Source organism: Trachurus japonicus, chromosome 16, assembly GCF_045865225.1.
Source record: "Trachurus japonicus isolate A0001 chromosome 16, Traja_1.0".
Taxonomy (NCBI): Eukaryota; Metazoa; Chordata; class Actinopteri; order Carangiformes; family Carangidae; genus Trachurus; species Trachurus japonicus.
Window position 1 is genome coordinate 10,635,716 of NC_140922.1, and position 25,418 is coordinate 10,661,133.

At 43.6% G+C, this 25,418-nt stretch overlaps 2 protein-coding genes across 2 annotated transcripts; one reads left to right on the forward strand and one right to left on the reverse strand.

Moving 5' to 3' along the window:
- chrnb2 (cholinergic receptor, nicotinic, beta 2) lies at positions 1-20,631 on the forward strand. The gene is made up of 6 exons (XM_085801268.1): positions 1-350; positions 9,606-9,751; positions 12,347-12,391; positions 14,230-14,339; positions 16,261-17,389; positions 18,956-20,631. Exons 1-6 carry the CDS (start codon positions 290-292, stop codon positions 19,106-19,108), a joined length of 1,644 nt encoding a protein of 547 aa, XP_085657394.1. The 5' UTR covers positions 1-289; the 3' UTR covers positions 19,109-20,631.
- A 1,775-nt stretch (positions 20,632-22,406) lies between these two features.
- Positions 22,407-24,395, reverse strand: s100t (S100 calcium binding protein T). The gene is made up of 3 exons (XM_085801269.1): positions 24,259-24,395; positions 23,047-23,209; positions 22,407-22,939 (listed from the first exon to the last, which is right to left on the reverse strand). Exons 2-3 carry the CDS (start codon positions 23,206-23,208, stop codon positions 22,775-22,777), a joined length of 327 nt encoding a protein of 108 aa, XP_085657395.1. The 5' UTR covers position 23,209; positions 24,259-24,395; the 3' UTR covers positions 22,407-22,774.
- Between the last annotated feature and the right edge of the window lie 1,023 nt (positions 24,396-25,418).

Sequence of the window (25,418 nt, forward strand, 5' to 3'; positions counted from 1 at the left end):
AGCACGGACAGCCGAGCCAGCACCCGCACGAACCCAGCAGCAGAGCTTACCTGGCCCCCGCCGAGATCCTATTTACAGTTTTTTTTTCCCCACCGAAGAAGTGAGGACCGAGACGGAGGGGCCCTGACGTCACCATGCCAGGTAGAGAGTGAAGGGAAGGGAGGTCTGGGTCGTGTGGAGGTGTGGAGGGGGAAGAAGAGAGTAACACTGCGGGTGTGCTTGAGTGGTGGTGGCCTCTCCATCCCGGTGAACACCTTTCGGGCTCGGAGCGCGCTCGGACGCACGTACGATGATGGACGGCTGGCCGCCGCTGCTGCTGCTGCCGCTGGCGCTGCTCGCCATTGCGGGAGGTGAGTAACTTGTCCGTCTATTAATGGCTCCATCGATGCGCTCTTTTTCTGCGCGTCTCTCTCTCTCTCTCTCTCTCTGTGAGTGTGTGTATGTGTGTGTGCGTCGACACCTATTCTGAACAGGTTTGGTTAAAGTAACGAGGGAGTGAGTGTGAAAACAAAAGGAGTGGTTTGATGCTGTGGAGAAAATGACTCTTTCATTGCTGTGTCACCGTCTCTCTCACAGCAGCAGCAGCAGCAGCAGTAGCGAGCGCGACGGAATGATGTAGTAGAGGAAAAATGACCCACTCTGTACATTACATGTGCACAGTGTGGAAACAGTAGCAGGCATTTTCACATTACACATCTGGAATCTAAGACATATCCTTTTAAATGAAGGTATTTGTATTTTAAATGAACCCAGTACAGTATAGCAGGTTTTTGGGGACCTTTCTGTAAAGTAACACCAGGTGGCACAGGTATGGTAGGACTAAACCACAACAAGACTGCTGCTGTAGTTTGTTTATTTTGGGGGCTTGTTTGAGAGGAAACCACATTTTGGAGTGGCAAATGGGCCACATATTGATATTTTCCTCATTTTAAAACCCTTGAATGTAACTTGCATTGGTTTCATGGACAGCAGGTAAGGAAGTGAATCCACAGACAGGACATTGTTCACCTTCCTCTAAAAAAAAAAAAAGCTGGAGGGCCATTGCAGCAGTAGCAGTCAAGCTGCTCTGTCTACATCCAGCCATACAGAGACATACAGAGATAGAAATGTTATCACCCATAAACCTCTCACCACCACCACCACCACCATCTCTCTCTCTCTCTCTCTCTCTCTCTCTCTCTCTCTCTCTCTCATTAACACTGAGGTCCTGCATTGAGTGGGCAGGTTAATGAGAGGCACTTTGAGCTAAAACAACTTCTACATCCTGTCATCAAAGGACAAATGATGTGTCATCCAGCAGCACAGCACAAATGCCTCCTGCCATACCAGATAAATGCTCTTTTTGTCTTTGCAGAGGAAGTCCATTAAGTAGATGAGTCTTATTTACAGCACTGTTGTTGTTGCATCAGGAGCAAATGAGGTATGTGTTAAGTGTAAAGCGATTAGGGCGTTTGGACATGTTTTACCTCCGTAAGTTGGCTCTGATTTGGTGTTAATTTGTGTTTACACAAGAGGTTCGCTCCGAGCACAGTGGGAAACACATCAGCTGATTGGTTGAATTACAGCTGCCTTAATATTTTCCGCCAGTCCATAGCAGTGACAGGGCAGAGGCCAGCTCAGTGCCTCTGAGCAAAAACACTGTTTGACACTTCCTGCGTTGTGGCACATACATAACCACACACACACTAACACACCTCCATCCACACACACGCACACACACACACACACACATGCCTGGCCATCTGCCTTGCATTGACTAACTGTTCATCATCACCCATGGCGACAACATGCTCCTGCTTTCCCTCTGTCTGACACACACACAGAGAGAGAAGAGCTTTACACCACGCAGTTCATCACAATACATCCAAGAGCTATCACAAAGACATACAGTGCAAGATCAAATACTTTGACCTGCATTAACCTGCCATTTATCATTTCAAGCACCGGGTCCACACACACACACACACATAAACACATAAACACACACTCACACACAAGAGCAAACATGATTTTTTTTATAGATATCTCGTTTTATTTTCATAACAAATGGCAGCTTTTAATGACCTCATCAAAAACATTTAGAAATATGTTCATGATATAAGAGAGCAGCATATTCATGACCAGCTGCAGATTATTATCAAGAAACAAGTAGAGCCTACAGTATGGACACAAATACAGCACACATAATATGTCACACTACTTCATTTTAACAGTTGGTATTTGATTTATTTAATATAACCATTCATTTATCTGGCAATTGATTCACAAAGTGTTTCATAGATATGACAGCAGATTAAAAAAATAGTAAACAAAAGCACATAACATACATCACAAATATAAAGTGAACAGGAGTAACATTTTTTGAATGAATTAAATGAGAAAATAATATAAATAACAGTCAAATAACATGAATTGAAAGCTCGTAGAGCATCATTTATGTGCCTAATGGTGCGTAATATTTGGCACCAAGAGCAGGGAGTTTGGGGGGTTGATGGTTCCTGAGTTCAAACAGAGGTATGTGCTTTAAAAGAGAAAATGCTCCCAACATGAAATATCACTTGAAGGAGCTTCATAAGCAGCAGAGTACTAATGAGTCATCTTCCCTTAAGGGAGAAAATCTGATTAGCATCATCCTCCGAGACTCTAAACTCAATCCACACACAAACATGCATACAGACACATATTTGAAGAAATGCTCACACTGAGCACGTGGTCATACACACACACACACACACACACACCTGGAGCACGAGCTTGTAATAGCACAATTTATAGATTCCCTACAAGGGAAGGGAGCAAGTAAGATAAATAATTGAAAATTACGTAGGACTTCTTAGAAAACACAACAAAAACAAGCAGAGACTCAGACGAAGATGATGATCTCTTGCATTCTCATTTGTTCACATTTGCCCATGGTGGCCCCCCGGCTTGTAACCTTCATATCACATTCACATATAAGTGAATTACTAGAGAGGAGATGTGGACTGGAGACACACACACACACACACACACAATAATATTCAGTGTCAGAGGAAATATTGGCATTGATCGACTGAGATGTAGAAAAGTATGACGCCTCCAAATCCATAACAATGCTTCGTTACATAAGACTTTAACATACACAGATACACAAACATCCAAAAAAAGGAGTCAGCAGCATTTCCTGGCTCTGCAAGGACACTCAAGGACATTTCACCACCTGTCTGAGACGCTGCCGTGAGGATGTGGCCATCCTGCTATGTGAGGAGGATGTCTCTTGTCATTTCCCCAGCAGGCCATGCATAATAAACAGGTCTGGGGTGGCTGGATTGACCTGATGCAGGGGTTACAGGATATGGAGCACGGCGTGTGATAGTCCCATCCACCAAGGACATTAAGTGTATGTGGATTCGTTTACTACGACACTTTTATTACCTGCTTCTTAAAACGGATCCCGTGTCTGTGTATGCATAAATGTATATGCACTGTAATCATAGTCCCCTGCTCCATATGACCACACTTAGAGAGTATCAACTAATCGTGTCTCTGGCAGTGCCACAGTCTAGAAACTTCTGCTCAGTCAGTTTGGCCTGTCATCACTTTCCTGCTGCACCGTTCCAGCACTCTGCAGCATCTCAACCTGCAGGTTACAACAGCCCTCTTATTGTCTCTCTCTCTCTCTCTCTTTCTCTCTCTCTCTCCTTCTGTCACTTTCTGTCTCTATTTTCTCTGTCTCTATCTCTTTGGACCGACTCCCAATACACAGCAGCAACAGGATCAGATCAGCGAATAGGGGGCTGCATCTGTGATTAGAAATGCACAGCAGACTCAAAACAGAAGCCGGCGTTTGTATGTGAGAATGTGTGTGATTCCGTGTGTAAAACTGTGTGCTCTCATGTGTGATTTGTGTGTGTGTGTGTGTGTGTGTGTGTGTGTGTGTGTGTGTGTGTGTGTGTGTGTGTGAGAGAGAGATAGAGAGAGGGAGAGAGAGTCAGTGTGTTTGTGTGAATGAATGTGCAGCAGTAGTAGCAGCACACAGCAGTGTGTGGCCCTGGAGATTAGAGCGAAGCAGAGGGAGAGCACAGAGGTTTAATAGAAACTTAAGCAGTGGAGAGGAAGAGGGAGATAAGAGACATTTGGAAAGTTAAGAGTTTTAATTTTGACTTTGTCTGAGAATATTTTAAAAAAGAAAAAAAAAATTAAGGACTTACACTGAGATACTTACGTCAGAGCAACACTTACTGTATGTTGCTCTGATGTAAGTGTTTTCAAGGTATGTTGAAGATAACACACTCTCTCCCCTGATGAAGTCATGTATGAGCTTTCTTGTCATCTCTGTAGAAATTACCTGCAGCTGCCTTTAACAGTACAACAAAACCAGAGAGAAATAAAAATAAGAGAGAGAGCGTGATTTTGCTGTCTACTGTAGACAGGCGACGACTTCCTCATGTGCACGTACTGTATTACTCTCAGGCGGCAGGCTTCAGGCTGGTGATAATGTGGCCTTAGGATTTATGAGTAGCCAAATAATGGCTGTTATGAGAGACATAATGCAGTTCAAGTGATGTGTTTTATTACAATCCCTGAAATAGGCGCCTCTGGTAGAAAGCCGTACTGTCTTTCATGCAGCTGCTGCCAGGGTTGTAAATAATACAAACAAACCACAATACCTTATATTCTCAATATAAGGATTTCTGTGCACTGAGGTTTTTCAACTGCAGATTCTTCTGTCCACCTGATTTCCCCTGATGTGACTTCAAAACATTTTCCACAGTGTTTGACAGTGTGTCCTGTATCATCTTGTCCCAGTGCTTCACTGAGGAAATATCAGTCTTACACTTACTATATATTAAAAATATAATGTAAACCTGGGATGCAGCTTTATATTAAATGGAAACTTGTAGCTACACATATTATAAGGCATTACTGCAAACCTTGAGCTACTGGCTGTGGTTGGGAAAGAATCATAGATATAATAAATAACAGTGCATTGGCCCACTACATGCATTTTGATACTTGGCGTCCCAGAGTGGCCTGTTTATACTGTAGCTGACAGTAGGTATGAAGCTATTTATAACACTGATTATTTATTGCTATCCAGCAACAGTACAAAGATATCTGGAGTAAGCTCCTCAGCAAATTCATCATTATCTCAGTATTTATCAGGGCTGCAACTATTGATTATTTTCTGTCATTGATTAGTCAGTTCATTGAATAACTCATGGGTCTGTTGCCATATATTGAGATAAATGCTCAATGCATCAGTGCAAAGCTTAAGGTGCTATCCAAAAAGTCCCAACACAGTGAATATTCACAGTTTTATTTGAAAATAACTCAAGACACTAATAAATTCTATAGATGTTCTTTTAGGCAAACAACTTTCAGCTTTAATCTCAGGTGTCAAGCTATAAAACACAAGGAGTCAGCAAATATTCATTTTAATGCATCTTACACATTAGAATTATTTCTTATATAATATCCTAATGCATTTATCACAGTTACATTTTTCATGCATGCACTTTTTTCTTTAAGTTTCTATATGCAACATTTGCATCTATAAAAGATCTTTAGGAATACATCAATGCAACAGATGAAAAAGAGGGAGAACATGCATAAAAACATGTCACTGTCATGAAATGTACATTATCATCTTTATTAGTTGCTAGAGACTCAACTGGCCTTTCTGTTCTCAACACAGTGTTTGTTGAATTTGGCAACAGTGAAGCTTCTGTCCTCAGTTAGTCTACTATGGGATGTCTTTGTCTTTTTTTCTTCTCTTTTCTTTTGGAGTGATGTGATATTGCGGCTGGATGGAGGATCAATATTAATATCTCAGTTCTATGGACACTACAGAGCCAATTGGGTGTTGCCAGTAGATCAATGAATCCCTCCATTATTGATTGAAGAATATTTCAACATAAAAGCTCCCAGCAGCAGCCAAAAAGCCTCTTTAGTAGAGCACTGAGGGAAGAGCAGAGAGCGATCCTACTTTCCAACCTTTTCTCATTTGAGCGTGCTGTATAAATAGAGATCATCACTGTAATAGTCTTAGCGGGATAATTCAATTTAGCGCTCGCTTCGCCCTCATTTTCTCCACATTTGTCTCTACAGCATGTGTGGACTCTGGTCTCTAAGTCGTGTCGTATACTGCCAACAACAGATGGTGTAAAATTTAATAGTTGATCATTCGATTTGATCAAGCACGCTGCTTCCACCAAAATGTGAGGATCAATAGATGGAAAAAAAGAGAGACGGATGTAGATGTGAGTAAACATGGCCGCCATGCCATCTCATCTCTTCCTGTGCTGTGTCAGTGTGTTTCCATGTGCGTGGTGGTGTGTAACTTCCCTAGCTCCAGGGTCTAATGGGGAGCCCTGCTGAAATATTCATAGTGTCACATTAAGTTTGCAATATTTGCACTGGAAAACAAACCAGTATACAACCTGAGCTACTAGCAACACTTCAGCCACTCAGCTCGGCCTTTAGCGTGACATAATGTCGTACATGGAGACAAAGCGTCTCCACGTACGAAGAGCAGAGATCCGTCTTTGTTTAGCAGCGTTAATAAGTGTTGCAGATGAGCAGCCAAGTTGATAACATGTTTGCGCAGCGATCAGAGTGTGGATATTTTTGCAGCCTTGTTCTCGAGATAAGGAAAAACCAGAATAGACTTGCAGCTTGCAGCTTGCAGCTTTCTGTCTGGATCTCTAATTTGTCTCAGTGCTGTAAAATATAGTTTGGACTTTCATACTGAGCCTGTGCAAATGTTGTAGTAGAGCTGAAAATAAAATATGATTCAGTGAGATACAAGACAAGACTGCGCAATTTGTTGTTTAAATGTGTGATTTTCTTAATCCATCTCAAAGAATGTATAGATGAATATGTATAACAGTGGGTTAAAACAGTATTTCATGAGAAAATACTGGAAATGTTAAGAAATGCTGCATCTCAACATATTCATATATTGTGTGGGGAAGAAAGCTCTACCTGAATCCTTTCATCTACACAAAAGACACTTATTCTTTGGCCTGTTGAAGCTGTTTTGTCGTATCATGCTATAAGCTCAAAGATAAAAACCAGAAGTTTCACGAAGTGTCATCGAGACAATTATCCTGAACTGCAGTTGTAACATAATTGTATTCAGGAGTTCCTTGGCATTTATTCAGCTTCGTCAGTTTGGCCTCCAACTTTGTGCCAGCACCTTAAAAAAAAAAGGGAAAAAAAGGAAAAAGAGGGGCTTAGTCATCTCAAGTGAAAAACCACTGAATTACTCCTCATGCTCAACAGATATCATATCAACGTGAATCAGCCTTCACCTGTTGGAGGGTTGTGTTCAAGGCGCTGGGGTCAGTGTGGTGAGCTTCAGAGCAGACACCCTGCATCAAATCGCCTTTTTTTCTTTTGAGATGCTTGATGCATATATAAAAAGCAATATCATGAGAGCACTCCTCTCATGAGCTGCGTTTTCAAAGAAGATGGATCATAACTGACGATCGCTTTGTATAAATTGTTGTCTCGTTAGCGAGGGCATGAAACTACCATTTACATTATGAACACGGCTGACAAAAATATGGATGTTTTCTGCTCCATCATTATTTAAGGGAAGCATATTAGCTTCCTGTCTCATCCGACAGTGTTATTGCCTTGTGCTTCTGGGACTGATATACATTACTCATAAGGCTCAGACACAGACAGTGATGCTTATTTCCCTCATGAATACGTGCACACAAAAAGACACATGAACATACAGATGTAAAAACGGGAGCCAGAGCTTGTGCACCATAAACAACCAGAGCGCTACACACATGCGCTGACAGGCAGTGTATTGATGATGGTGGATAAGCGAGGGAAAGGGGCAATAAATGGTCAGTGGCTGTCAGCAACAGAGAGATGGAGATAACAGGGAGGAGAGATGGGGGAGGCAGGGGAAGGAAAAGGAAAACATAGACCAGCGTGGATGATGGAAAGATGGAGAAAGTGTAGAAGAAAATGAGATGGGAGAGAATGGACACAGGAAAGAGCAGGAGATTACAAAAGAATAGATGGAGAGCGAGGAATTACGTGTTGAGTTTACAGGAATGAAGAGAGTCCTCATTGATCCAGAGACAGAGGCCATCATTCCTGCTCAGTGAACACAGCAGCACTTCAGGGAAAGAGGAGGAGGGTAGCATGTCAGAGAGGAGCTTGGAAACACACTCGGCTTCAGACACAGAATTAGTGGTTTGCAGAGTTTGTTTTTCATTGTCCAACTAAATCACTATTTCAATGTTTACCTCACTAACGAGACAAATCCAAACGTTGTTTCCTCTCAAACATACCTGCTCTACTTTTGGAGCTGATAGTTATTGACTTGGGTTGATCTTTCAGTCTGTCAATTATATTCTCAATTGTTTGATTTCTAACATGAGAAACATGCAGATCAATATTTTCTAAAAACTCAAATGATTTCTTTGTAATCTAACATCCAAAGATAGTTTACCATGACATAGAGCAGAAAAAAAATGGATTTGAGAAGCTGGAACCAGTGTAACTCTTTATTTAGTCTGGTCATTTCTTGATCTTTTTTTTTTTTTGCAGATGATGTGTTTTAAGTGTGATAAAGGTGATTAGGATGTATTCCTGTCTTTATATTTCATATTATTCCTTTGTTTTGTATAGTTACTGTTAACGTCTGTATTACGTGTATACTGTATGGACCACAGTTTAGCTTTCACCAACATATCATTTTCCATGTCTGTTTTCCTGCCCTTCTAACAGCCTTTAAAATACCATGTTAGAAAAATAGTGCTGGTGGTACAATTAAGTTAACATTAAGCAGCCTGTGTTTATCATCAGTGGGAAAGTGTGAGGCAGTTGTGAGAGCAAAAAGATGCAGCACAGGAGCAAACAGATGTCGGAGAGGCAGGGGGTGAAGAGGAAGGAGGAGGAGGAAGTGCAGAACAGTTGTTTTTTCTCTATGCATCGTGTCTCTCAGTCAAACGCCTCCTCGCCTGCATGTGGTGTTGTGACAGCTCTGCCCAAACTCGACCACTCACACAGATATGACTACAGATGGAGTGACGGTGGACAGGAGGGATGGAGGGATGGAGGGATGGGGCGGGGGAGAAGAGACAGGGGAAGGGAAGTGAGAGATGGAGTGAAAATAACTGAGAGCCACAAAAGACTGGCAGTGGGGGTGGGGTGAGGTGGGACTGGGGATGCAACACGGCAGAGGAGAATAGATGGAGACAGAGCAGAGGCATGAAGAGAGCGGTAGAGACAGAGAGGATAGCGATAGAGATGTTCAGACTGGTTGACTCATTCTTGTGATGTCAGATCTTGTAAGAAGTGTGTATCGAGCTGCGCTGACGTGCTCCAGCCGGCAGTGATGAGTAATGCCATGGTTCAAAGGCTTTGCAATCTCAATACACATGGATAGCCATGTAGCTCTCAAAGCTGGGAGTGAGGGCAGTGGCCAAACAGAGAAAATCAACAGCACCACTGATGCCCCGCTCCCTGCATGTTTGTACAGTAAAGGCCAATTCGATACGATAAAAACTCTTTTTAACTGATGCCAAGAGAGACACAGATGGCTGTGACTCCATATAGAGGCAGATGACGATGATGATAATGTGTTCTCATTACAGGCGGCCTCGGGGCAGACACAGAGGAGCGGCTGGTGGAGCATCTCCTAAACCCAGCCCACTACAACAAACTGATCCGTCCTGCGACTAATGGCTCCGAGCTGGTTACTGTGCAGCTGATGGTGTCGTTGGCCCAACTCATCAGTGTGGTGAGTGTGCAAACGTCTTGGAGTGTGTGTTTGAATCTGAGCGTACCTTTCACACCAAGAGGACAGTTCATCACACCTGAGGTTTGATTGGGGGGGTGGGCATTTTTGATAAGTTTGCATACTGAAAACACATAAGAAAGGTTATAAAAGTTAAGATCTTCCATTTGAATAAAGATATTAAACCAAATTAGACAATACTTTCTCTTCCAATTCTTGGCAACTACAATAAACCATGTCCAGAATGAGAACAAAATCAATGTATTACCGCCTCAGTGGCAGAGCTTCCCAATCAATCAATCAATCAAGAAACTGAATTAGTGAAAGAACAACACAACCGCCTCAGCTCTAACATCCGCGTGGAAAACCAATAGAATCACTAAATCATCACTAGCACCGTGTAAGTACACACCAATTTGGCACAGCGTCCCTGTCTACTTTCCATCATGGCAACAAAAGATAATCACTCATCTCCCTCACCATCGTTCAATATGCTAATCGGGAGGGACCAGTTCCTCCATTACTAACGTTTCAAAGCCATTCTTACACACAACATTAGTATTAACACAGCCAACAACACACTGCGACCTCTTAAATTAAATCTGTAGTTCATTTTTTAAAATCTATTTTGCTTTATTTTTTTTCTCCATTTGTCATGTTTGCTGTTTTTTGTCAGCTGTGTGTTGGTATTTGTTTATGTCACCTAAATGTGTGTTTATGTGTGTGTACGTATAAAGGTGTTTAGTTGTGTCTGTGTTGCTTAAACAAAATCATGTAGTGGGAGGTGTCCTGAATGTATTACAATTACACTGCTCACTATGCATCCATAAACTGCTCCTGTGTTACATTGTTACATATTGTACTTAGATTATCATTATTTATGCAGTAACATGTAAGCAGCATTTTAATGTTGTACAGTAGCTAGCTTATATCTATTTTATATTATGTTAGGGGTTTTAATGAGGCAATGCAAAGTGAACAGTAGGTTTAGAGACAAATGTAATAAGTAGTAAATTGTGAAGTATTTCTCCCTGTATGTTGTGGACTAAAAAAGAAAAATTAGCATAAAAGTGTAATATTCAAATAAAGAATACACATTACTATAACTTTGGCATCTCTGAATCAAAACAATAACAAAAGGCAGTGAACACGAGACGTGAGGGAAGGATTTGGAGCTGAGATAGCTGCTAACATTTGTTTTGGTTATTTCTCTGATGAACTTGTGAACCAAACATTCAGGAGGTTTTTATCAGCAGCCAAGTTATCAGCAAAGGTGTCCTCCTCTCCATAAACAGAGGGGGGTTTAAACTTTTTGAAACACCCATAGAAAGCACGTTCACTTTGCTAAGAGCTGAGCTGACCACCATTTTCCTGGCCTCCAGGATTCAGACTTCCAGTGGGAAAATCATTCTCATCTGGTTAAAACATAGAGTTGAAAATAATCAATGTGTAAAAAGTACATGTGTCTTAAAATTAGATGAAATTCTTGCTGGCAAAACACAACACTGAACAATGAGTATAGTGGATATGAGGTCACTGAATGACAACCGAATGACTCGTACATTATTAAAACATGTTACAGTAATAATCACTTATTTCTCTCTATATATTATAGGTTTATTCATTTTTTAGAAATGTTAATGTGAAATGGTTACATATTGTAACATTTTAAGCATAGTGCGAATTACTAATTACGACTTCAACCCCCCTAAAAGAGGTACAAGTAACAGATAGGGGGGGTTGAAACATGTATCTTTCTTATTAGTAATCATAAATACTACAATATACAGTATTTCCATAGTCATGCCAGGAAGATGCTTGTAGTAAAATTTCAGACACCCCTAGTGGACTAAACCATTTAATTGTCTTTGCTAGGGTGTGTGTGCATGGGTCTGAATTTCGGCAGTTTAGATCTAGAATATTTTGTTGGTGACTACAAAAATTGTTTGTGTGGTACATTATGTGCCGCATGAACTGTAAAATTGTGTAAAATTTGGTTTATCATCATCTACAGACTGTAGACATTTCATTGAACAAGCAAGATACTGTAAGACTTCTGTTAACTCAAGCACGCGTCTGCGCTGTACTGCGCGCTGTGTAAAATGTTGACCCCCCCAATTGTCATTGTATAATTCGCACTCTGATTTTAAGGTTTGTTTACATTTAACATTCAGTTTACTCATTATGTTGAGTACGACTCAGCTGTTGAAAACAGTGAATAATTCTACTTTGGCTCTGGAAGAGCTTTCTAAAGTCTGAGAAATTAATCCTGATGACATAATCAGGGTTATCTTGGCTTGAAGACGTCAGTGTTTTTTTTTGTGTGTGTCTGTATTACAAACTGGGACATGGAGTTTGAAAGGCATTTGCATTAACCAAGCAGGAAGGCTTTAATGAATGATCCTATCAAGTTGCATATTACAAAGTGTTGGCTCCATTGTTTTTGAAGCACGACTCAGCCTATAGGGACTCCGAATCAGGATATCCTGGCCTCGCTGCCTCCCTGTTATACCACTTTGTGTTAGGAAATCTGTCACTCACACGTTGTGAAGTGCTGTAACAATGATTCACAGTTTGTAATGTCTTCTTCCTCCACAGCATGAAAGAGAGCAGGTGATGACCACTAACGTCTGGCTAACACAGGTGAGACTTCTCACTCTTCTCCTCATCTTACCATCTCAGCATATTGCAGTAAACAACCTGCCACACACAGACAGAGAAACCAAGGCAGAGAAATTATTAGAACATAGACCAAACAGTGACTAAAAGATTTAATTTTAGACTTTTTCGCCTGAGTTTTCACAGTGTGACAGCCGGGTCAGTGGAAGTGAATCACAAATCACACGGGACCTGAATGGTAGTCACAGTACAGTGAGAGGGAAAAAAACCGATGCCATAGTGTTATTATACCAGTAGACCACAGCATATGAGCAGTGGTCCAGTTAGTGGAGGGGAAAGATGCAGCTTTGTGTTCCACGTTTCACTGGTTCTGCGGCTGGTAGAGTCTCAATCCCCCCCCCCCCCACCCCACACCCACTCCCCACCTCCTACGCCTCAAGTGGAGCAGCGCCTCTGAGATCTGACAAGACTGGTGAAGTGTCAGACAGTGAGAGAGACATCAAACCACGCACGGCCTCGAAAACCCAAAATCTGACAGGAAAAATATGAGCAGCGAGTTGAAATTTATGAGCGAAGAATCAGGGTTTGTTCTCTCTTTTTATCTTTTTCCTTTTTTCTTTTTTTTTTTTCTTCTTTTTACATCCGAAGCACAGATAAGTGATGATAACACACGCTCGTTGCACACAGCCCTTTTTTCTCTGCCGATTTTGTGATCTACCATGACCTCACCCTGTGAAACCTGGGAATAATGTGACTCTGACTGAACTGTGACCCTCTTCTACATGGCTGGCTCTTTGTAGTGGTTACAGCTGAGGCCTTTAACATGTAGTTGGACGGATTTACACACATAAGTTATACAAATGCGTCCACCCACACACATCGGCAACATATGTGCTTCCTTTCAGGTGCAGGTGTGTGAGCAGATTACACAGGCATGTGTTCAATTTGGATGTAAATTTAGATCTATAAATTAAGAGTTCCCTGAATGACCTCCTGTGTCATCATCATGGACGCTGCCTTCTCGATTGGATTGTGTATAGCTTCATACTTTTTTCTATCTCATTGTTCACACACAGATACACACGGCCCCCCACCCCCACCCACACACATGCACACACACTTGCACCTGAGCAAGTTAGGATTTATGACATGTAACGGAGCGTAGAATGGCCATCAGTGCTGTATGGATTCCTGGCCGTCTGTAAGCAGGGGAGCCAAGGACAACTGTCCCGAGCCAAGACAGACCATAATGACCATAATGCATCACAGTTACTGCAGACGACCTAGCATGGGCTTTACAGCTCGGACATGGCTGTAACGTAGGAGAGCCAGACAGGAGACGCTGTTACAGGTCAGGGAGGCTGAGGTGGGGCAGTGTCGACGACTGACACACGACATACAGAACAAGATAATGCTGGTCTTTTACGCAAGGTTACACAGGGGACATGGAGACACACACACATGCACACACGCACATACGGAAACAGCCTTAGTGTAGACGCCGTTTTAATCAGGCTGATTGGTTTGTGGCTGGGTGTGTTTAAAAGACCATTCAGGGTCAGGGTTGATGCGAGCTCTTCTCTACCTCTCTCTGTCTCTCTCCCCGTATCTCTGTATCTCTCTCTCTCTTTGGCTTAAAGTTAAAAGTATGATGTAAGCGCAGGGAGGACAGACAGCACAGGATGTTCCCCAGGCTTACGTGGCCTCTGATGCGTTGTATTGACCACCGACTGACTGGCAGACGGACAAAAAGATGGGCAGAGAGACTTTCTCCTCGCTGCTCCTGACAAGATGTCTTTTCTTTGCTGTTGTGTGATTGGCCGATGAGTGACTAAGCTCTGTGTTTTCTTATTGGCCCTCAGGAGTGGCAGGACTATCGTCTGACTTGGGTCCCTGAGGAGTTTGATGGAATGATGAAGGTCAGGCTGCCCTCAAAACACATCTGGCTGCCTGACGTAGTGCTCTACAACAAGTGAGTCACTCACTCACCCTCCTGTCCTCACCTCAGAGGGCTCCTAGGAGACACACACACTGACACCCACAGGCTCGGGGGAAACACGCATGCTCCAACACATGCATAACAAAAACACACACTGAAACAATCCTCATGTTTAACCGACAATAGTTTAAAGACAACTCCCTGTTGCTGTGATGCAGCTGCCATTGAATCCAAGTCAAAAACATGAATTAAATACCTGAAGATAAATAAACTGTGTGATACGACTGTACTGTATATGCCCACTGAAAGCACAATGCTGTTTCATTATAGTATCTCCAATTCTCAGGAGATATATATGTATGCTTGCTGTACATGTACAGCAAATACATTTGCAGATACAGATGAATTCACACAGGCAGAAGCAAAATGCTCCCTTTCTCCAAACTAAAACACACAGCTCTAAGTTCTGACTCTGCCACCGACAGGTCCTGCCTACAGCGTAGACGCTCTGTGTACAATGAGTGTGCACCCTTTTACCTTCAAGATCCCATTGGATACAGAAACTCAGAAACCAAATCCCAAACTTTGTGGTAATTTAATTAACCAACCAACCAATTTCCTTAGGAATATGCAGCATGGGAGAACGGCATAAATTATAAATCTAGTTTTTAATTAAAGTCTTAAAACTATATTTTGACAGTGGGACCAGTCTCTAACAAGGCAGGAGCAAAGGATGAGGTCATAATGCAGGACCCTCCCGAGGCAGAGTTGTATTGAAGTGGTGCAAATCTAATCAAATTACCTTTAAATAACTGATAATGACTGATCAGTCTGGATGAAATGGTTACAATCAGCTATATGGTGTAAGTTTTGCTAAATCATATATATGTAAAATAATAAATGAAATATTAAAAAATATATATTTTAAATAATAATAATAATATAAATCATTTTATCTACACTGTAATTCATTGTGTTTGACTGGGATGTGTTGTATAACACAAAACTCTTTGTAATTAGAATTTGCTTGTATGCTCGAGGACATTAAGTGTGTCTTAATGTAATGGAAACTGAGTGTCAGCCTATACTGTATGTAAATCAGCTCATCAGAGTGCAGTGATCTGTCTGGCCTTCTCCTCTTTCCCTACCTCCGTCTTTACTTTACTAAAGATTAAAAGATCCCTGACCCACCAGACTTTGGATAAAATGATCCCGTTAATCCCACATACCCCAGTTCGACGAGCTCTCCTCCAAGTCTTCTCCATTGCTTCCAGCTCCTGTCACTCACTTAAACATGAGGATTATCTCTGCGTATGGCGGCACTCAGGTCTCAATTTGATTTCACAACCAAATCAGCAGGAAAGTACTTGAAAGTCTTCTTGAGTAGGTGGGTCAGCTCTGAAAATACAGTCAGAAATGATGAATGATCCTCTTGTGTGTGTCATATCCTACACCATTAGCCATAATTAATTAGTGCTTTTGCTAAAATCTTCAGTTAAATGGAAATTCAATCCACAGCTTTAATGCTGTCAGCGGGCTTCTGATCAAGGTGCCTAATTTGAGCTCTTTAACTTGACCCTGTGTGACCTGGGAGCTGCTTCCTGTCTAGACTGAGCGTTCATTCGATCCTGCTACCTTGCTCCTTGTGTTTTATAAGCAAGTGTGTGTGTGTGTGTGTGTGTGTGTGTGTGACCCTGCTGCCCTGAGACACCTCAGAGTCGTAACATCATAACCTCTCTATCTCTGTTTTTGTGCGTTGGTATGTGCGTACTTGTGTGTCCTAGAGGTCTGGGATGAATGTGTAACGAGCTTTGTCATGTCCCACAGTTCATGAGATTCAGGGGAAATGTGGCCTCTCATTATACTTTATGTTTACAAAGTTGTTAATAATAAAATCACCATATAAAGGTTTCTGTTTTTGTGTCCTCTCCCTCTCTCTCACCGCGTCTCTCAGTGCCGACGGGGTGTACGAGGTGTCGTTCTACTCTAACGCGGTGGTCTCCTACGACGGCAGCATCTTCTGGTTGCCCCCGGCCATCTATAAGTCAGCCTGTAAGATCGAGGTCAAGCACTTCCCGTTCGACCAGCAGAACTGCACCCTGCGTTTCCGCTCCTGGACCTACGACCGCACCGAGATCGATCTGGTGCTGCGTACGGACGTGGCCAGCATGGACGACTTCACGCCCAGCGGGGAGTGGGACATCATCGCCCTTCCAGGCAGGAGAAACGAGAACCCGGCCGACCCCACGTACGTGGACATAACGTATGACTTCATCATCCGCAGGAAGCCTCTTTTCTACACCATCAATCTCATCATCCCCTGCGTCCTCATCACCTCTCTGGCCATCCTGGTCTTCTACCTGCCCTCAGACTGCGGAGAGAAAATGACGCTCTGCATCTCGGTGCTGCTGGCGCTCACCGTGTTCCTGCTCCTGATCTCCAAGATCGTACCGCCCACCTCGCTGGACGTCCCTCTGGTGGGGAAGTACCTGATGTTCACTATGGTCCTGGTCACCTTCTCCATCGTCACCAGCGTGTGTGTGCTCAACGTGCACCACCGCTCGCCCACCACACACACAATGCCCCCCTGGGTTAAACTGGTGTTCCTCAACAAGCTTCCTGCCCTGCTCTTTATGCGCCAGCCGAGGAACAGCTGCGAGCGTCAGAGGCTACGCCAGAGAAGGAGGGCCCAGGAGCAGAAAGAGGGCGGGCGGAGCGGGGAGGCGGGGGCCTTGATGGTGGGTCTCGGGCTGGGCAGTGCCGGCGGGAACGGAGGGGCAACCTCCACAGGGGTGTTCGGCAAAGAGGACAGTGACCCCTGTACCTGCTATGTGAACCGAGCGTCTGTGAAACAGTTTGGAGGGGATCTGGGGGGTGCAGGAGGTGGATCCATGGATGGGCTGAACAGGGTGAGGGAGGGCCGGGAGGGGGGCTCAGGAAACCTGCCGAGGGGGCAGCAGACAGCGGGAGGTCCTGCTCTGACTCAGGCTCTGCTGGCTCAAGCCTGTCCAGGCTTTGAGGAGGCTGTGGAAGGAGTACGCTTCATTGCCAACCACATGAAGAGCGAGGATGATGATCAGAGTGTGAGTATTACTGTACATTGTACATTTACTCTCTACTCCCATTTCAGTGTTAATATTAATTAATAAATAATTAATAAGTCGTGTTGCTCATCAGGATCCCAACCAATACTAGACCTTTTAGGTTGAGGATGAAATTGACACTTGGAAAGAGGTAACAATAATATTGGCTTTTAAAAAAAAATTAAATTATTATATAACATAAACACATAAAAATGTAAGTGAAGGTTTTTTTTTAAGATTATAGAAATAATTTCTATTTTATTTAAATATAAGTAGCAATAACTTTGTTTTGTTGACTGTGGTTACAATCATAACCCCACACAGAGCTGTACCTTGACTCTGTAGTTTATCTATAGATTGAGTTTTTGCAACCTTTAGCTGCAAAGCTCTCTTTTACCTTGTTGTTTTGGTTGTAAGGCCTCACAGCTTCTGTTTATTTTCAATGAAAAGACTTAACTGAGCACATTAAGCACATGAATGGATGACATTTTTACGCTTTAATTTAAACACACTACACAAAAACAAAGCAAAACATGTGTCATACTGGAAATGCTGCCAGTACATCCTGCAATTTCTTACCACCATACACTTCAATACCAATAAACAGATTTGTTGATGCTACCAGCCTGCCAACGTGTCGCTCAGGCTCTTCTCCTCATTAGAATAAAATATTATCTTGTCCACGGGTGGATAACATCATACCATAAATCAGCTCCTTTTATGGGAATATGTTAGCAATCATAAAAGGCGTTGTGAGCAGCACAGATCTGTCGTCTCAGTACCGTATCATGTTATTATGGTCATGACAGAGCTGTGCAGCCGTGTCGTTTAGCTCTGCCATCTGAAACGCATGAGGGACTACACCAGAGCACAGGAAAGGAAGACAGATCTGGTGATGCAATCGTAGCCGTCTGAATATTCAACACAGACATGTAATTATAGCAGCGGCGTGACGTGTGCATAGAGAAGGCGTAAGAAGAGGCAAGCGATGGAATGAAGGAGCCCAGACGACGGGGTGAGGGCGGCATTATTTATCGCTTTTCCTTCAAGGCATCTTAGGAGACCGGGCTCCTCTTCTGGAGTGAAAAGAAACTGACACGGGAATTAACAATCCTCTGTAATTCTGTCCATCATCGCCATAGTTACCACCCCGTCGCCATGCCGACCGCTTGAAAATCCCCCCTCCCCTCCCTTCCCCTTCCCCTGCCTCAGCCCTCCCCCCTTCCTCCCCAAGTCATCATCACCGGGGTTACAGTGTCAGCACACCCTCCGTCTCTCTGCCCTCCATCACTCTCTCTCTCTCGTCTCCCGTGTCCTTCTCCTCCTCCTTGACTCGTGCCAGACCTCATCAGCGCTTTGTGGCAGAAGACGTCTCCGCTCACATTAACCCTTCACCTCCATTAACCCTCAGCACAGTCAGAGGCAGCGAGGTAGATAGAGACAGGATGTGTTGGAGTGTTGATTGTGCTCACCTTGATTTTTTTTTCTCCTCACCCCATCCCACGTCAATCCTCCCCACCCCCCCCCACCCCTTCTCTCTCTCTTTTGTTTCATCCCCATCCACAGGTGAGCGAAGACTGGAAGTACGTTGCCATGGTGATCGACCGCCTCTTCCTGTGGATCTTTGTGTTTGTGTGCGTGTTCGGCACGATGGGCATGTTCCTGCAGCCGCTCTTCCAGAATTACACAGTCAAGACCATCAACAGCTCGCCAGGCTGACCACCCCCCAACCCCGACCACGAACACGCTAACAGACAGCCCCCCTCCCCGACCAATCAGCACAGCAGGACAAGGGCCAGAAGTGGGGACGGAGGGGGGGGAGGGGGCGGGTCTGGGTTTTATTGTGTCTATGGAACTGGAACCAGAACTGGACCTGATCAGCAATCACACCCATTACCTTTCTAGTAACGTTTTTTGCAACGAACTGTTTTTCTTGTATGAAGAAAAAGGAAAAACACCATCATACTCTTACCTGCAGATGTTTTTTGTCCAGATGTTTAAAGGACCGACCTCCCCTGTCTGGTGGAAACGTCCCTCCCTGATCTCCTCTTCAGCCAGTCAGGGAACGAGGATGCTATGATTTACTCCTTGTCGAACCTTACGCCAGCCAATCGACACTTTCTGCCTGCTGCTGACTGCTTAATTGACACATGACATGCCCGCCTTCAACTATGACATTACTCATTCACAATATTGACTGATGTCACTAAGAGCTAATCAGAAAGGGAGGGGAGGTTTATATCAAGGTTCTTATGCATTCATTTTATTTTATTTTTTCAGAAATCCACTACATCAGTGAACTGATTCAGTATATTTTATCATAGCATAGCTGCTTACCACAGTATAGCATTGAGTATATATTATTAAGATTTCTCTATGTGTTAGCTCATGCAAGGGTCTGTTGCTGGTAGAGAGGCTACGGTGTGTTGTATGATTGTCTAGATATAACAAGAATGTGAAAAATTACACAGCCTGTGATGCGCACACTAACACAATATGTGTACAAGCAACAGATTGTGAAGGAAAATACATAGAGCGTATTTATGACAAAGAAAGAGCCAGGATGCATTATTAGAAGAAAGTCAAAAGGGGTAAAGTAATAGATTATGCATGGACAGTCTTTTTGCTTAGAGAGTTGTGCACAGTAGGTAAAGCACAGCAGCCGCCTGCTGTGCCAGAGTGCACAGCTGCAGTGAGATGAGCTGAGCTCGTGAGAAATTGAGGAATCTGAGCCAAGATGGTGGATAGGACTTCCTGTTGGATGGTCAGTGGAATATGATTCCTCCCAGGCAGATTACCCAGATGTCTGCGGCAAAGATCAGTGCTGGAAAAAAAAAGTTACATGTAAATCAAAATATATTGGTCGTATAGGATGGGGGTGTTATCTTGGAAATTAAGCTATTCTGTGTATTAATATGTAATTTCACAACTGCTTCTTTTCTGTCATTGCTGTGATTATCAGATCAGAGTAAGACAACGTCTCACCTGTTCCTCCCCTCCTCTCCTCTCCTCTCCTCTCCTCTCCTCTCCTCTCCTCTCCTCTCCTCTCCTCTCCTCTCCTCTCCTCTCCTCTCCTCTCCTCTCCTCTCCTCTCCTCTCCTCTGCACTGGATTCTGTTCATGTATGTAATGTTAAGAGCATATGTATACATGTGAGTGAGCCCCTTCCCCTAATCCATTATCACATCTGTCAGTTACAATGTGCAGGAGAGCATACTGTGTGTGAGTGTGCGTGCGTGCACATGTGTGGTGTGTGTTTGTGTGTGCGTGTGTGGTGTGGTGTGTGTGTGTGTGTGTTTGTGTGTGTCCCATCCCCACACACCCTTTCTAATAATCTCTGCCAACCTCTCTCCAGTTCTCTCCCCCTTATCTGGTCTTCCATGGACAAACACATTTCTGACATGTCGTCCAATTAGAATAATGATAACCTACATCCTTTGGACGCCTCCTCATTAGGTCAGTTTTCCCTTTTTATCGTGGAATGACCGATTTATCTTATTTCCACAATCCTCCCAGGTGTCCTGACAACCAAGTGAGATATATATATAGATATATATCTATATATATATTAAAAAAATGCCTCTTTCAGGTGCACACAGAATTTTTTCAATAAACAAGAGAGACATAACCAACACTAAAACAGTGGTATCAGGCAATAAATAGCTACAAAATAATGGGAGGAGAAAAAAAAGGAAATGGCAATACATGATGCTAAATAATATAAAGGTGTGTGACAGGCAAAACTGGATAATGAGACCTTCACAAGAGCAGGCACAATCCAGATAGTGAGGTGGAATAAAGCAGGATAGGCCAAGACAAAGGACTGTTAGTGTTGTTACTGCATAGGAAAGCCACTAGAAATCTCTGAAAAACTGCTGTCTAATCCTCGGTCACTGTCACTCGCTGTGAGTTTCCCTGGCTTTTTACAGTCAAGTGGCCAAGTCTGCAGCTCAGCTCAGTACTGGACTAGGAGCAGTGTGTGTGTGTGTGTGTGTGTGTGTGTGTGTGTGTGTCTCTGTCTGTCTTTCTGTCTCTGGAGGACGGGATTACCCGAGGGGATCCCCCAGCAGATCCCAGAACAAGTGTGAAAAGCCTATCAGAGACCTGTGAAAACTGTAGGCCGCACGGCTCCACATGGCCAAAGTGCTGCTGTCCACCCTCTTCTCTCTCTCTCTGTCTGTCTCTCTCTCTCTCTCTCTCTCTTTCCCTCTCTGACCTTTCCACACTCCTTCCTCTCTTCTCACTTCCTCTCTCATTATCCTCCCATATCTCTCACCTTCTCCTTCCTGGCTCTCAAATCTGCTCCTGTGCACACCTTAACCAGTCCAATAAAGGTTGTAGGTTCAGATTAATCAGAGAAAGTGTCTGTTCTCCATGTTTTACTCTCTCTCTCGTTCTCTTACACACACACACACACACACACACACACACACGCACATACACATAACCTATAGTCTGTACCCTACTGTCTTACACAAACTTCCCATTAATCTTACACCACAGGATGGCATGAAAGAAAGAAACGTTTCCTGGCTTTCTAATATTGGGGCTGGTTATTTCCTTTCCTTTCCTACACACACACATGCCGACAGACTCACATACTGCATATTTCTCTCTTAGGAAGCAGGGCTTTTAAACAATCATGGGTGTAGGGCCCAGCCAAGGTCACTTCAAGCTCTCATTATACTGCTGTAAAAACAGGAAAACTACCTGTTCATAAAATCTCTTACGATGCAAAACAAGACTATGATGTTAACAGCAGCCTCGTGTTTGTTCAATGAATATTATAACATTGATATATTGCCACTGATTGAAAAAACAGTAACAGTAATGTCTCAAATCTACAACCATCTGCCCTAAAGCAATTTAAAGATAATGGAATAAACCTCCGTCAGATCCACAGGACTCATCTGAGCACCATTTGCTGCCACCTGGTGTTCATCATATGTCTTTACTCCTCTCTGCTGTAATAAAGTACAACTGACATTGTGTTTTTTGAGTAAACGTCACATTTATTCTTTCCAGGGGGGAATTCCTTTTGTTTGAGTGTGTTACAAAATACATGAGTAGAACAGGAAAGAGAGATGTATTCACATATTCAACAATGACAGGTGTTGAAACTGACTTAAACTCTCCAGATTTTCACATTGCAATGAACACAGTTTGTAGTGGATTGATGGGACACTGCAGATTAACACATAAACATCCACCATTTACATCTCGGATGACTATTACATCTGTGTGTGCGTGTGTGTGTGCATGCGGAGTGCATGACAGGATGTTCTTCTCTCCCGTCTAAACTGTCTCAGACAGGAGAGATGGACACCCTGTCCTGTCCTGTCCTGCAAACCCACAAGGTCCTCCCTGCACCTTGTCCTGAGGGCGTTCACTTCTTCTTCTCCGGCTTATCGTTGTACTCCAGAAAGAAGTCGTTGCAGGCTACGGTAAGGGCTCCGACCAGGATGATGAACTCGGTGAAATCTACCTCCCCGTCGTTGTTGGAGTCCAGGTCTCCCATTACCTTATCCACGGCCTCCTTATCCTGGGCATTCTGTATGTGTGAGGATTCAAAAGACAAGTTAGGGCCAGATCTATTTTATACATGTGAAACTTGCGTGAGCATTTTGTATCAGTAAGTGTTTACATGCGCATCCTTACCCCAAGGTAGTTACCAAGCTCTGTGGTGAGCATCTCTTTGAGCTCAGCCCTGCTCAGTGTGTATTTGTCCCCCTCATTTCCAGAGTACTTATGAAAGGTCTGGATCATGAGCTGCATGGCGCTCTCCAGGGTGGAGGCGTTCTCTGAGTTGGGCAAAGACATTCTGGAGGAGGATAGAAGAAAAGAAGAGACTGAGGAGGAGAAAGCAAGAGCCCATGTACTTCTGCCTGCAGAATCTGCTTAATCAAGCATGGAGGACCAGTCTGCTGCAAATCAATACAGGTTAAAGCTTCTTTGTTGCTCTCATACACAAATGCACGCACACACCCTGTTTCTCTCTTGGACACTCAATGCCAGACTTGCTGACAGACAGGCACACAGATAAGGACTGAAGAAAAACACATGGCACATAACACATACTGTAGCTACAAACTGATGGCATCTATCCATATCTATCCAGTGACAGCAGAGTCAGAAACCCTGCACGGCCCTGGGAGTCAAGTTTGCTCTCACTCATCAGGAGTGTTTCCTCCCTGCCAGTGGTCCTGATAAGATGCTGCTGCAGATAAACCTATCCTCAATCTGTTTGTTGCTTTGCCCCGGTGAAAGGGACCTGTGGGAGTCAGGACGTAGTCAGCAGCCGGACATGTGAGCCAGCTGATAAGACTGAAACTCTAAGCTGGTAAAACAGCTGAACCAGTGGAGGAGATGTAACCGGGACACAGAGAAGCAACCCGAGCCGGCTTTTACTTTAGCTTTGCAGGATGGTAGAGAACACCGGTGACAAGTGTAAGTCCTTGCCTTTCCTGAACCTGCATCACCTCTGAACTGTGAGGACTTTTCCTGGCTGTCAGTCACTTCCTACATCGGCCTCTTCTCGTGGACACAATGCTCCAAGCTGTCATGAATCAACAGCATAAAAAAAAACACTCATCATAATGACTTTTTTTGTCAAGCTTTATCTAGCTGTTGTCCAGATAACAAGATAAATGGAGGTTCCTCAAGTTATCAGTGAATAAACAGAAAGCCTTTCCTGTCTCTGTCGTCGATTTGCACAGGGAATTTTAACGGACAGGCGCCTTCAGACAACATCACTTATCAGCTGCAGGAGTAAAAATCAACTTTTGAGAGCACAAATAGTCTGAGAGATGCTGAGACACAGTTCCCAGTGTTTAAATCTGTTCCCTGCATCCTCCTGAGTTTGCTCCTTACCTGGGTGAAGGTGGAGTGCTGGCCTCTTGGTCTGGTGCAGAGAGAGAAGGCGATGGCGATGGATGGATGTGGAGGATGAGCAGGACAACGTCTTAAATACATCCCTCACTCCACCCATCCCACCTCTCCCCTCCACCTGTTGCTCCTCTCCTCCTTCCCATCCCCCACCCTCCTTCATCTCCCCTCCTTCTCTGTTTACGCATCAGACACCTGCTATCTGCTGAATTGCCACAGGTAAGATCCACCTGCCCCCCACCCCCCTCCCCACACACACACACACGCACACACACACACACCCCACCCCTCATCACAATCGGTCAGAGATGACATATTGACAGAGAGCACTAATGGTACTGTAACTACAAGAAGACATTAAGCAAATTAGTTTACCGTTAATATACCCGCAAGACACACCACGAGTTTGCCTGTATACATTAAACGCGGCCCGTGTGGTTACTACAATTAAATTAAAGTGAAGTAACACTACAGCTAGTGAGTGTGAATAGTGAGTTTGAGAGACAGATAATTAGTCTGTAACATTCAGGCATTGATGAGCTCATCTCACTAGAGCAGCAACATTTCCTCAGCATAATGAGGCGTGGTGCAAAGACACCAACGCATCAGTCACTGTGCTACAGCTCGCTATTGTGACAGTAGATTTGTGCTACTACCTTGTTGTGCAACCATTTTGTACTTAATGTCAAAACAAAGGATAGAGATTGATAGATGTAAGGTCTCTGCAAAGTGTATGATTTGAAGAAGCAAAATGGATATTTGGGTAAGTCACTGTGTGTGTGTGTGTGTGTGTGTGTGTGTGTGTGTGTGTGTGTGTGTGTGTGTGTGTGTGTGGTGGGGAGGTGAGATGTTTACTGGAGGTCATGTCTGATATAGTATCCGCAGGATTAGTGTAGCACAGGTGAATGGAACCATCACACCTGGCAGCCATGCAGAGAATTCCCCAATACAAAGGCTTTACAAAACTTACACAACAAAGGCAAACACACACGCGCGCACACACACATACACACATTTACACAAAATACATTAAAAACAGATCACATGCATGCGCAAAACGCATGGAAAAGGTTATGTATCTATTTTAAATAATTTGGGTCTATCCATCCGACTTAAGCAATGTAACCAAAACAACGAAGGGCATG